At 43.3% G+C, this 14452-nt stretch overlaps 1 protein-coding gene across 3 annotated transcripts; it reads right to left on the bottom strand.

Moving 5' to 3' along the window:
• Nucleotides 1-4114: 4114 nt before the first annotated feature.
• On the bottom strand, nt 4115-14072 carry LOC127293156 (vacuolar sorting protein 39). 3 transcript variants are annotated; one of them, XM_051322725.2, is made up of 13 exons: nt 13546-14072; nt 12213-12424; nt 11561-11692; nt 11325-11468; nt 10723-10835; nt 9312-9732; nt 8378-8707; nt 7587-7808; nt 7198-7440; nt 6659-7087; nt 6229-6327; nt 4939-5155; nt 4115-4645 (listed from the first exon to the last, which is right to left on the bottom strand). In XM_051322725.2, exons 1-12 carry the CDS (start codon nt 13952-13954, stop codon nt 4955-4957), a joined length of 2955 nt encoding a protein of 984 aa, XP_051178685.1. In that variant the 5' UTR covers nt 13955-14072; the 3' UTR covers nt 4115-4645; nt 4939-4954. The 3 variants fall into 3 exon arrangements, with proteins under 3 accessions (XP_051178685.1, XP_051178683.1, XP_051178684.1); XM_051322723.2 differs by having other exon boundaries at nt 4115-4564; XM_051322724.2 differs by having other exon boundaries at nt 4115-4559.
• Nucleotides 14073-14452: the final 380 nt, after the last annotated feature.

Here is a 14452-nt window from a genome sequence, read left to right as displayed (position 1 = left end):
TTCAACTTGTTACAGTGACATCATATCCTCGTGACCCTGTTACGGTCTAGCGGTCGATGATGTCAAAAGCAGCCGCATGTGACAGTGATTAAATATGGTCTCATAGTCTAAGGATCTAAGGATACAACATTTCATGCCAGTATCGCAATGCTGAACTTTGTGTCTTGATCACATTGCAATACCTTATGGGTGTGTGTCCATCACGTTCTCAACATGACTCCATTATTAATGACGTTGTTGTCCATGATTAGGAAACCTTGATCATCTTATTAATGTTGGCTGACGCTGTTTCCAGCGCAAAGACCTTGACCGCCTTGTTGCCGATAGGGCGGCCCGCCGAGGTTGCGAGCGGCGCTTCCAGATCAATGATGACATATTTGGCCTTCGCCAACTGGATGCGCATCAAACTACACTTCTCACACTCCTTCAGCTTGGTGTAGCAATATAACGCAACAAGTTAAACTGTTTGCCGTCATTCTTCGACCGGTACCTTGTCCAACTAATCAAAAAATTGCAAAGACATCAATGCATAACCGGTTCAAAACAGACTCGAGAAGGGACGGCGGCTCACTTACTTGGTTGACCGCATTTGTGTCGTTATCCAGCCTTTGTTCAATATCAGCATGGTAGCCATGGAAGAGGTTCATTGTTGCTTATATGATGCTCCACTGGGTCAAGATAGCCTTTTGGCTCATCTTCATTTGCACCACGACGTATTCCTTGTCGAGGTGCGTGTGCTCGTTGAACTAGATCCTGACCCTCTTCTAATAGGCACCATTTTTTTAATTGGGGTCGATGATCGCGTCGATGCTAACCGTCTTCCATGAGTCACACATGCACTAATCTTCTAGCGGCTTCCACTTGGGGCCTCTTGTGCCCGTTGCTGCCTTCTTCTTCTTCTTGCCAGCCCTGTAAGCGCCATCCTCTAACTTGCCAGCATACTCCTCGCCATCTTCCTCATCCTCTTCCTCGCCCTTGCCATCGTCTTCTTCCTCGTTGTCATCCTCTTCCTCCTCCTCCTCCTCCACCTCCTCCCCGTGTGTTGGCATTCCTTCGAACGGGTTACCAGCACTGGCCTCGAAGTCGAGCGGAACCCGACGCTAGGTGAAGGGAACATTGTTCTCGCCGCCCGGGGCTTGTTGATGCCTCTCGTCATACGTCGGGGAGAACATGGCATGGGGGTTGAACCCGTCGTGCGGCAGGGTGTCAGCGTAATGCGGCGAGAACCTCGGCGTCGCAGAGCCGTTGTCATTGAAGAAGCTAGGCGTGGACGGGTAGGCGCTTCCTGGGACGTACGTGGTGCCACTCGCGCTCCATGGGCTTACCTCAGCGGCGCTGGCGTATGCGGTCAGCATAGTGACATGTGTTGTATTCGTGACCACCCACTTCTTCACACCCTTCACGGTGCGCCAACCTTTCCGCTCTGCAGTCGCGTACTTGCGGCGCAGCCAGTCTACCTCCCAAGCTTCTTGGGTCCATGATTTTTGCTTCGTCTTTGGCGTCGGTGCCTTGTGCGGCTTCGTGAAGGGTGCCTTCGCGCCTTCTAGGTCGGCTTGTAGTGTGACAAACAAAATATATAAATTTCACGTCAAGAATGCTGATGGGCCAAAATTATGGTTTCAATGGGACAAATGTATATGTTGGAAACCAAAAAGACAAATATGTGTGTTTTGAATTTGTTTTTGGAACCGTGGGACATGGTAGATGCATGTTGTGTATATATCGATATTTTTTCTTTTTAAATTTTCATCATTTTTAGGATGATGTTTTCGAATTTTGGAGCACCGGGAGTATACCATGTCCTGGACTGAACACCTGATACGTGATAGAGGCACTCTTCCCAGTGGTAAACAAAAGAACCCCGGCCTCACTGCCACACCACGGTGACCTTGCGATACTGACCACGCCCACGCGTCGCTGCGTGGCTCCGTCTGCAGGCAGAAGCACATGCCTATTCTCTGTGTATATGCCCCATTTCTAGGGAAAACACTTTGACTCATAAGAGTATTGAATTCGTTATGTGAAAATACATTTTGAAGTATTAGAAAATTTTAAAATAAAATTTTGCATGTACATCTAGACATTTTATATTCGTACATAAGTTTGCAGAAATTTTTCTTTTTTCTGTATCATCTGTAAAAAAGATAAATTTTGATGCTACAACACATCTACGTACAGGATTTTTTTTGTCTTTTTTATACATGCCAAGATATTATTTTTTCACGATAACTTATGTACAAACATAAAATATCACGATGTACATCATAAATTTTATATCAGAATTTTTTAACATTTTCAAAATTATGTTTTAATTATTTTATATAATAGATGCAAATGCTCCTGTGAACCAAAACGCCCTCCCGTTTCTACATGTTCCAAAAATAAAATGGATCGGCTCGTCACGGCTACCGTTTAGTGAGATGGTCGACAGTCGAGAGCAGCTGCCCCCGTGTACAGATAATTCACCGTCGTTTTCGGAAAGTACATATTTCCAACTGCAGCCCTGTGATGTGTGTTGAAATATCAAACTTCCTCGCAATGTGTAGGTCTACTACACTTAGAGCATCCCCACTCGTTGGCGCTCCCCACACCCAAATCCGGCAAAATTTTCGTCCGGATTAGAGAAAAATTTGGTCTGGGGAGAGCCAAAGTTCCAACCGTCCCGGGGAATTTGCGCGGGCTAGAGCATGAAATCTTCACTGACACACGGGCCTGGTCGCCGAATTTGCTCCATCCGGAGTCCCCGGCAACACCCGGGAAACCGAGGATGGCCTGGGGAGTCCGGACGGATTTAGGCCAAATCCGGACGAAAACGAGAAGCTGGGGGCGTGACTGGGCCAGTTTCGTCCATCCGGATGAAAAAAAGAGGCCCGGGGGCTACCCGGGGGCATGAGTGGAGATGCTCTTAGGCCTCTAATGGGACGATCCAAAGCGACCGTGTTTACGTCCGGTTGGGCTGAAAATGTGTCTGGGACACGCTCCAGTGGGGCGACGCATAGTAACCGGACCTTCTGCAGCAACATAAATTTGATATAAATATACGTCTCGAATGCATCTCTGCGGACACTGCGAGAACGCGCAAAGTGTCCGCTTCTGTCAAGACGGACGTTTCGTCGGGCCCGCTTGGCAGTGACCCAGGCTCGATGCGTCTTCTCACCGGCGCCAGTACTGGCGCCAAGGCTTCGCTTTGACAGCCTGGATGCCTCGCGTGGCGCGCGGCCAACGAAGTAATGGTGATGCCACGCGTGCCGTGGTCGTTGTCGGCCTCCGGCCTATATAACCAGGGGCGCACATCTCATCTCGACCCACACTAAACCCTAGACGCCGCACAACCTCCACCGTAGCGCCGCTGCCGCTCAACCTCCACCTTTGCCACCATGAGCAGCGCCGACCGCGACCAGGCTGCCGCGCCTCCACCTCCACCTCCACCTCCACCTCCACCTCCCCCGGCCTCGAGCTCTGACGAGGAGTTCGACGACGATGACAGCACCGACGACCTCCTCAACCCGATCAGGGACGCCGAGTTCCTGGCTGACGTGGAGAAGGAAGCAGATGAGGAGCGGGTGGCCCACGCGGCGTTCGACGCCGAGATGGAACGCCGCAGGGTGGCGGACGCCGCAGCCGCAAAGGATAACGACTCCGACATCTCATGGTCTTCTGATGACCCTAATGCGCCTACCTAAGAGGAGAAGGCGGCGGAACAAAGGGCGTTAGTCGACTCCTTCAAGACGCTCAAGAAGGCCGAGAAAGCCGCGAACGAGACACTGCAACGGTGCATGCTAGAGGACGCGGCGACGCACCAAGCCCTAGCGGCCGCACGGCAGGCGGCGGAGAAGCAGACGAGGAGGGATGCAACAAGTAGTAGAAACCTAAATTACTTGCTGCTCGATGGTCATGTATAGTTTTTACGTGGTAGATTATGCTTTTTAAATATTTTGCAAACAAAAAATAGGTCACCCCACTGGGAGCACACCTAGACGCAAACGGACACGCGGTTAAAATATGTCCGCGAGGCAACGTAAACGGACCCATTTGTGACCATTTTTAGACATCCGATATGCGTCGCTCCGTTGAAGATGCCTTTAGCCACAGTTTGAACAAAGTACTACAGAAATTTTAAGAAATCTACTCGATGTTCAGAAAATGTGAATGCCAATATTTACTCTTGTGGTATTATGATTGATACACATATTGCCGATTACGTATTTACATCACGCTTGAGTATCTGCTGGAACACTATACGTAATCATGACGATCACTTCCAACAAACTCAGATAAGTTTTCTGGCATGCAAGATATACTCTAAATACAAGGCTCCCAAGAGAGCAAAAACACACCGTCAAAAGCTTTCTGAAGTAATCCACTCAGATCCCGTAAAGATCAACAAAAGCATTTCCATAAGCCGACATCCAACAAAAGCATCCGGGCAAAGCCATAGATTGAAAGCTCAAACTGGAACAGGAATTCAGACAAACTTTCTCCAAGCATGACCCAAATTTTGCATGGTTATTGGCCAATTCTCCCCTGGTGTTCGAACTGAATGTTTTGGTGATTGACATCTGATCTATCAAATACATATATGAAAGTGGAATCAAGCTAGCACACACTCTTGATTTATTTCTAAGAATAAAGACACAAAGGATATCTGCAAGATGAACAATCACTAATGAGCAAGATATTAAGGAAACTGGGGAGTGGGAATGTTCAATTGTCATGGCAATAGCAAAGGGTTGAGGCTTGGGAAGATGAAACTGGATAGCGGTAATATGGGAAGGGACACCTCATATTTCAGACCATTACAATTTACAATAGTTACCGCAAACAACAGCTATATTCAAGTGAGGGCAGAGACCCTGACAACCAACATTGGTCGGCCACCTGACATACTAGTGCCTATAATAGGCTGAACAGCAATACATGAATATGGAGTTTGAATACCTGGTGTATGGCCATATCATCTACGTTTCCCAGAGTTTGATCCTCTAACAGCCTTAATCTGTTGTGATTCTCTAAAGCATACAAAATGCACCAATGTCTGTCCATTTGGATAAATTGCAAAAGCACTGTTTGCAATGCGTTTATGACAAAGAGAACACATGCTATCTCCATCAATCTTCACAACAGCTTGACGTCGCTTGTACAGATCCTCCTTTACCTGATATGTAGATGCAACCTTTGAGAACAGAAGTTCATTCATTCCACTATTGCAACAAAGCTATTTGATAAAACTAACTGTTAACCAGGCCAGTAATACGACTATGTCATGCATGATGAGATAGCATATTTATCAGCACAATGATAGTAGTTTACCAAAATCCAAAGTTAATGGGTATTTCCTAATTATCAGTGCACAGATTATTACATATAGTAACAAATATAATTTAAGACCAGTAGATGCTACAGTAGGTTTTCATATAAGAGAAGCCGCAACACCATTAGTTAAATAATTATCAGTAGAGTACTTGTTTTCCTAAGTGTTGGATCAGCTGCAATAACACTGGTTACGGAAGAGCAAGGTTACTCCTAAGTTAAAAGTTTGTGCGTAGTTTATTTCCGTGGAGTGCCTCTTGATTTGGGTCCAAACTGCTTCTGTGCTCCTAGGGAATACTGGAAGATCGTTTGCAACTTTTCTTTGGCTGTATGTATGCTAAGAAATGCTGAGATGATGTTTCCATGTCTTGGGATCCCTCGGTCAGTTTTGTTTCATGCTGCAGTGGGCTAAGTTGGCCTTTAGAGGGCCCTGTTTCCTGGAGATTGCTACCGCAGTGGTGTGGCATTTGGAAATCGAGAAACGCTTTCATTTTCCAAAATCAAGATCTCTGTATCTCTCTCTCAAAGGTGCTTCTTGAATGGGAAACTGGGTTATTTCTTCACTAAGCGAAGCATGTCCATCAGCAGCCCCTTAGGGACTGGCTTCTTAGCTTGTAATTGGCGTATATTTCTTATTTGCCCATACAGTGACCTAGTCTAAAGTTGAGTGTGTCCTATCTTTTGGGGTTTTGCCCATGCTTCATGTACATATGTACCAGTTTTTAAGTAGAGAAAATAATACCGTAGGGGGCTCCCCAACTCTTTCCTGGTAAAACGAAACACTAAAGTTGAATCTATTGCTCCCTCCGATCCATAATAAGTGTCGGGGATTCAGTACAAAGTTGGTAGGAAACATACTTGCATCCCCCAAGGACAAACACAGGAATACAGCTACAAGAAAACATGACACAAGCTAACCTCTAAGTTTGCTCGGAGAATCAAGTTTTTGATAACCATATAATTGCGCCGATGTTCACTAGAGTTCCGAAGTAGTGGTTCAAGAAATGACACCAGATCCTGCAAGCATTCACACCAGATTATTTGACTTTTCAGAAGCTTTAGCAACTGGACATGTTGAAAGATGAAACTAAACAGCTGAAGAAACAAATTTCGGAACAAAAAAATCTCAGAAGCCGCAGAACTGTGATCATCTTTTTAAGGGGTGATTTTTTTGTCTCTTACAACAGCCTGAACAACATAAAATGCAGCAGCTAACAGTAATATGTCATGTATTCAAAGAGAAGGTGAATACTACATTAACATGGAAGCTCTTTTTTTTGTTGCTTTTGACACAATGCCACAATGAAAGCGGGAGTTGTCATATTTTCCGAACAAATACAATAATTACCTGCAGTTTTGTGTCTCTGGGTAACAACCGAAGAGCCTGAGCACCATTTATTCTGTCCCACCTTTGGCTTAACAATTCAAGTGCTTCATTCAACATTATAGGGCCTCCATCACTAACATCATCCGTGTCGCCATCACTTCGGCCATTATCTGTTCCACTAGTACTAAAGCGTATGTCTTCAGCCCCTTCGATCTCAACAACCTTTCTACCCATACGCCCTCCTCTGACCTTAGTAGTAGAGCTAACCCTCTGAATTCCAGGGTACTGTGATGCCACTGGAATAATTTTCTGCTCAATTTCTTTTTCAGCTTTTCTTGGGTTTAGATAAATTTGGAGAAGATTAAAATAAATATTGGACTTGGAAGGCTGCTGCGCTCCTTCCTCGTAAACACGATCACAGTATGCAACTGCGCGCTCTGGCATGTGGAGCTGCAAAGTAGTGCATAGGTTATTCTGAGTAACCTTTGAAAGTTCAAACTAATCCATTCATTAACCAATTGTACCAGCAGATACCAGAAGCACATCATCAGAGTAGTTACCTTATGAACATACAGAGATAATGCACGGAGATGTTGATTCATTTTCCCGTACATTATAGCACGCTCTTCGAAAAGAGCATCCTGGGGAAGACGTTTAAGAAGTGTGTCTGTATTGTAACCTGAATTACTCTCTAATGTAGATATCAACTTGTTCCGCGTTGGGGAATACGTTTTATCAGTCCAATTTCCCTCATCCTTCAGAATCTTGTACCAGTCAAGAACTTCAGAAAGGTAGAGTTGCACCTTCAGGTCAGAAAGTTCGAATATAAGATTAGAAAAAATTCATATATGGCAAACTTTGTAAGTACAGCTTATGGATGTAAGATTGTCTGAATAACATAAAATAACATGCTACTTAATTACAAAGTGACAATACAAAGATAACATACCAACTCATTTTGTAGATTAGGGTTGATCCCCGTTTCACTCATTGAGAGCATTAGCTCTAAGTAAGTTGACTGCAAATTTGGAGCATGCTGTTTCAGATATGAATTTACCAAATCTGCTGGAACGTTTTCAGACAAAAAGAGCTCAATAGTGTCTGACGGGTTGCGTTCAAGAACATACAAAGAAGACTCCAAAACCAGCATTGGGTCAGATCTACAAAGGGGCTGCACAAAACACCACAAAATCTCACGTCAGCTTTAAAAACAATAGAAGAATGTGACAAGGGTATTGACTCCCTAATATGTAGGGCAATGTCCAAACGATAAACTTAAACACACACCAAATGATAAAATTGAAAATATTACTCCTGCCAACAAATTTCTCTAATGCCAGCATGTGATTCCAGGAAGCCAGTTAATATTCGCAAAAACCAAATATAATATGATCCCACCAACAGCAAGAATATAAACTAGGAATAAAAGTCTAATAATCTAGAAGTAATCATGCAATAATGTTTATGCACAGGATATGTAAAGAAATGCAATTCTGAAACAATGAAGCGCATCTTGAATTCAATATTTTGATGATGCTTCCACATTTATGAAATATAAGTGCACATTAAGACATTCGCTTGTCAAACTTTACAAAGATCATTTTAGACAAAGAAAACACGATGCAACCAGCAGCAACTCAGCACTGTTTGCTTTTCTTTTTTTAATTGTTTTGAGTATGTATACATGAGAGTGTAGAGCAGTATCTGTTATATTTGATAATAAAGGAGAAAGAACAATACCCTGAGATATTCAATGATCATTTGCGGGTTAATTTTTTTAATAGAATCAGTATTTGCCATCTCAGACTTCGATTTTTCAACCAACTGATTGAGTAATTGGAGAGCTTCACGGTGCATGTCATTGCTCCTATAGAGCTCAATTAACACCATATAATCGCTCCTTTCCTTCAGAAACTCCTCGCATATCTTCAAATCACAATAGTTGAGTCCTTTCAATAATTCAACAGCTCCTGATGACTGTCTTGTAAGAATAAGAGCTTGAAGAAGAGATGTGTCCAGTACAGTCGCCAATTCTCTAGCAACAGAACTTCTAAGCGTCTGGGGTCGTTTCTGACAATAAAAACAAGTAGAATCACTGAATGAGCTTTCCTTTATAGTTATTAACAAATAAATACCTTGATTTGCAGTTATATGTACAATACACACTGCAGACCCACATACACAAGGCCCAAGAACTTTGGATAGGATCATAGCATGCTGTCCTGACAAGAAATTTAAGGCAACTGTTGTTCTACACCAGAATGTTCCTGTCACACCAGGGAATTGCATTTACATCATGTTCACTGGAACGAGAATATCATGGACGTCTAGGAGTTTGATTCTTATGAAACCTTAGACCCTTGAGTGTGTATGTTTGTATTTGTAGTTTTGACTCCGCAACTCTAAATATCTGGGACAAATTAGTGCCTCGTTTACTTATTCTATACTAAAACCCTGCTTTCTGCAATAACTCCACATCTATCACAAATAGTTACTCCCTCCGATTCATATTACTTGACACTAGTATAGATGTATCTAGATCCATATTAGTTGCCTCTAATATAGATGTATCTAGACATATTTTAGTTCTAGATACATCTATACTAGTGTCAAGTAATATGAATCGGAGGGAGTACAACATTTGCAACAAGACAGGCACTTCAACAGTTGTTACCTTATTTGGCTTCTTTGCCTTATATGGCTCAGATAAGATTAAGCTATGGTGCACAGCTCCAGAGACCACCTCCTCTGTTACTTCAGACGTCGCTCTATCAATAATCCCATTTCTTTTCTTCTGTAAGTACTTCACAAGGGCTATTAGAGAATTATGACTCATTTTCTTGTTCTCCAGTGGAGATTTATCATCAGAGTCATGAAGTTGCAAAGAGTATGATTCCATTTCATCTGTCACATCAGATGATTCTCTTGCTAATTCTGGCAGGTCGTGGAGCTTGTCATGTTCACCTATAATGTGTGTTTGAGGCAGAACAAGAGATGGGTATAGAGAAAACACATATGTAATATCCACATGTGAATCCGAAAATTGTTCCATTGCTTCCTCATAGCTCCCATTATCAAATAAGAAGTGCCCATATCTGATTCATGAATAAAAAGGATAGACATTAGTTGGTTATATGCAAGGACCCAAATTGCGAAATTATAAGAAAACATGAAAATCATTAGCTGGATGTTCATCTGCTTTGACTGTAGACTAAAACAGAACCCAATAAAAATCTACCACGGATGTTCACAGTTCCTATGTTTGACGAGTTCGCTTTTTAAATTTCACTGTTCAACTTGATTGATTATAGTCTACAAAAAGGGGTACATGTGAACATCCACAAACATTAGCCATCACCCATCAGTGATAACTCTGAGAACATCCACAAACATGCTGGTGCCAGAGTGAGATCATTGGACACAACCCCACCTATTTCTAACAAGAGTCAAAGAGGCCAGGTCTGCCAGCTACGCCGCCCGCAATGATGGTGTGGACAGGGCTGCAGCCGACTATCAGAAGTGCCTGGCCTGAGGGCTGTGAAACCGTAGCATCTTGTTAGCAATGTACTCAGGTCTCCCTAGAGATGCGGGCGGGTCCTTTCCGCCGCCTCAACCTCACTACCAGCAAACGCTGCCCTTGCCACTACTGATGCAGTGAGCGGTGGCCAAAGACGTGCCATCTTCTTCTCACCTCACGGTCATGGAGAATGGAGAAAAGCAGGGGGGGGGGGGGGGGGCCCCCCAGTGATAAAGGACAGGCCCATAAGGGAATTCTTGAACTGAGAAAAGGGTCATGTTAACGCGCAGGCCCAGTGGAGGATATGATGGCAATTCGAATAAGAGTGTATTCTGTGTATCATGAAACCCCAAGTTCCAGTAGCATATAAGGGTTTTCTCATATGTGATTCCCTGATGACAGGTTCAACACAAAAGTACAGTGATGGGCTTCAGTGATTGAAATAGCTTGAATAAAGTGGAATAGCATCTACCCAATCATGTCATGCAATGACATATAAATGTCAACTGACTTGGAAAGTGCAAAATGAATACTATTGCGGCCATCTGACCGAGCAATCTGAACATACCTCATGTGTATTGAGCTTTCCTTTGCAGCTCGTAGGTTTGAATCCTCTGGAGGAAGTAACTTACACAATGCCAGCGCGTCTTCAAATTCTCCAGAGGCAGTCAATTGCACTATCTACAGACCAAAAGATTTATATGTAAGGAACTGGAATAAATCATGCCTAACGACTTTCAAGGTCTCTTGAAAAATGATTTAATGTTAAATTGACATTTCAAAAAATTAACACTCAAGTAAAAATGTAAAAGGCTTCACATTGTAAGTTGTAACTATTAGAAAGAATCTACACTGCAACTGGTGACATAAGAAGAATATAAAACATAGATCCTTGTCTACAGCCTAATACATAATCCGGTTGGTCTGTTTTCTCAAAAGAGGGATCACTAGGTCAAACATTTAATTTTGCTAATTTTCTGCTGCATATTCAATCTATGCAACTATGTGATAGGCACTAAATTCACCAAGATTTCTCAGATGATATTTAACGTATGATAAAAGGCGAAACATAGTGAAACAGCAATGTTGTGATTAGTGCTATCTAAAATGGAAAATATGTAAATATTGACATCGATACACCAATCAATATTAATAAACTAAACACCATACCTGGGCACCAATAGGAACAGGCAGCAAACCATAGACCGAGTTGGAAAGCGCAGCAAGTATACAGTTGTCAGTTTGAACAAGCTTCTGAACATCACGGAGGACCACCGTCTGAACCAATGCACTGGGAGCTCTAAGAGACCGTATCTGAAGTAATACTTAGTAGATTAGGTTGGGAATGAAACTTATGATTTCCAATGTTTTCTTCAGCGCTGAATATACAAGAGAAAGGAACTTGCCTCAACATGTCGTGGCAGACGTGCCACGGCATACGGCTTATGTATAACAACAGAAGCAGGAGTATCTGACCAAATTATCCGGCCATCTTGAATAAGTTTCCCGTTTTGATCAACAAATACTCCAATGTTATCCTGGAAAAAGAAAAAAAAAAAAAAAAAGATAAATGAGATACTTTATACTTGTTACGAGTCTCAGTGACTTCAAACTCGTGTTAGCTTCCCATACACTTTTCATGTCACATCAAGCATGCTCAGGAATCTGAATCAAGCCAGTCCTTTCTGATAGCCAAATTATAAAGTTTGAACGTATTATAACTGGTTCCTAGTGTCATAGTGCATCTAAACTAAAGGTTTCACATCAACTGTGGTCGAAACATTCACAAGACAAGATTGTATTTTCCTCAAATTGTGGATGCAATTCGACAAAAAGTGGCATTCAACTTAGTTATTGATTAGTTATTGCTTATGTATCAGTGGAAAGATAACGAGAATAAACTCAACACGTTTAGAACAGCTCATTCTTATTGTAAAGCATATCAAGTTGTCAAATAGTTATTTGAACCAAACAACACCACAAAATGCTACGATGAAACTGCCAAACAACATCATGTGATGGAAAAAACAACTAGAAACTCATAAAGAAGTACTATACCTTTCCAAGGAGGAGCTCACCGGTAGGAAGAGGCACAACTAATGGAGGAGCAATCCTCCCAGCAGAAAACACTTCAGTTAATGCTCCGGTCACGCTATTTATGATCATATAGTCCCTCCTAATCCCAATACATATGTTGTCACCACACCAGGCCATTGATTTCACCATATCAGGAACACCAAATTCCTTCACCTCGACAAATTCTCGCCCACCTGACAAACAGAAATTAAGTTGCCTTACCTGTTCAGAACAATTTTAACCATTTGACATATTTCCAGATTCCCGTAGAAGCTTACACAAATCTATCAAACATGTACCACGGGAAAATTAACATTTGAAGGCATGTGGAGGCCTCTACTAGTACATAAGGTACTAGATACTGCTAAGTGCTAAACACAGTTAGTCTTCTCTACATTGGTCTTGCAACACTGTGAGTCACTTTTTATTGCATTTTCAATGAAGAAACTAGTACTTCATAAGCTTTTCCGAATTTCAAACATGGTCACATTTGCAAATTCTCCCTTGCCAACAAAATTTTACAACCATTTTAAAGTAGAGAACAAAGTTTCATGGAACGTTTGATTTTGATGTCTCAAGATTATTATAACATAAATTTTAAAAAGTAATACAGTATTCAGGGTTAAGGAGATACCGTATCATTAGCATATGAAATCATCTAGCAACATTAGCAGTTATAGTATGTCAGAATTACATCAAGAAAACTTGATCCGTAATAATAATAAAATATGAGGCTTTCCTGATTCAAATATTGTAGTGTGATTAGCATGCAAAAACTAAAAAGCATAGAAGGTGTGTATTTCCTACCATGGAAAATCTGAGTAAATAGCGATGGATCAATCAAAAGTTTTAAACTCTTCAGTGAAGGTTTCTCACTTCAACGGGTTTAATTATTAAATATTCTGATGATCACGGAATCATATCGCTTTACTAAAACCGCAATGTATTTCGCAGAATTATTCAGCATTGGGGTGGTACTCACGACTTGTAAAGCTTTATCGGAATGTACCCTTTACGAGATATCCCGTGAATGATCCAAATTAGGGACCAGGAATTGCAATCTATATTCAAGTGCCAATGCTTTTACAGTTACCAACTCTGGGCACCAATTGGACCCCCTCCGAAGTTGTGAATTCTGTGAAGCTTTAAGATCACTGTGGACGCTCAGAGTAGCGCAATTCTAGGAATTGAGGCTACCAAGTAGGAGCGGGCGATTTCTAGCTCTACCGAGACCCCAATCGATCAAACGGCCAAAACCAATGGCAAACGAAATAAAATTCAAGAGTATAACAAAAGCAATCGACTGAATTCTCACCGTCGAGGCGGAAGATGGTGAGGCGCTTCTGGCGGCCGGCGGCAAGCAGGCCCCGGCGGTCATCCCAGGCGAAGACGTTGGCGCCCTTGGTCTTGGAGACGACGGCGACGGTCTCGAGCCCCGGGAGGCGGTGGAGGGCGACCCAGTCGGAGAGCGAGAGCAGGAGGTCGCGGGTGGCGCTGGCCTCCATGGCGGAGGGCGCGCGGCGCCAGAGGCGCTGCTCCTGGCGCTCGAGCGCGTAGGGCCCGTCCCTCCGGATCTCGCCGTCGGCGGGGACCGGCGGGGAGTAGATGCGGAGGGAGCAGTCGGAGGCCGCGACGAGGAGCTTCCCGGCGTGCGAGGCGACGGCCTCGATGCGGCCCGGCACGCCGGAGACCAGCTCCACGGCGTCGTACGCGCTGTGCACCATGGCCGGCGCGATCGGGCGGGCCCTCCCCGGCGGCGCGAGGCGGTGGCCGCGGCGGTCGTCGTCGTGGGGAAGGAGGGAGCGGTGGGAGGTTGGGGTCGAATCGGACAGGCGAGATCGTAGTAGGACGTTGGCTAGAGCCTAGAGGAGTCCAGGTAGAGGACGGGAGTATACGGTCCCCGGTCGGATACGTATTTGCACGGATACACGTGGTATCCGTCATATTCTCTGCTACTCCGTCGTGTATATATACGGAACCCCCCGCAAAAAAAAAATATACAATGAGAATCGTATTACCATGCAAAAAAAAAATATACGGAACCCCCCGCAAAAAAAAATATACGGAACCCCCAAGTGTATCCCAGCTACATGTATTGCTTTTTTTCTTTTTGAAACTTCAATTTTTTTGATTTATTTAAGAAATCTTTACAAATAGACAATGTTGCATGCATTCTATCAATGTGTAAATTTTCAGAATGAAAGACATTGCATTTGGCGTTT

The sequence above is a fragment of the Lolium perenne genome, chromosome 4 (assembly GCF_019359855.2).
Source record: "Lolium perenne isolate Kyuss_39 chromosome 4, Kyuss_2.0, whole genome shotgun sequence".
Taxonomy (NCBI): domain Eukaryota; kingdom Viridiplantae; phylum Streptophyta; class Magnoliopsida; order Poales; family Poaceae; genus Lolium; species Lolium perenne.
This window is presented reverse-complemented; position numbering and strand designations above follow the sequence as displayed.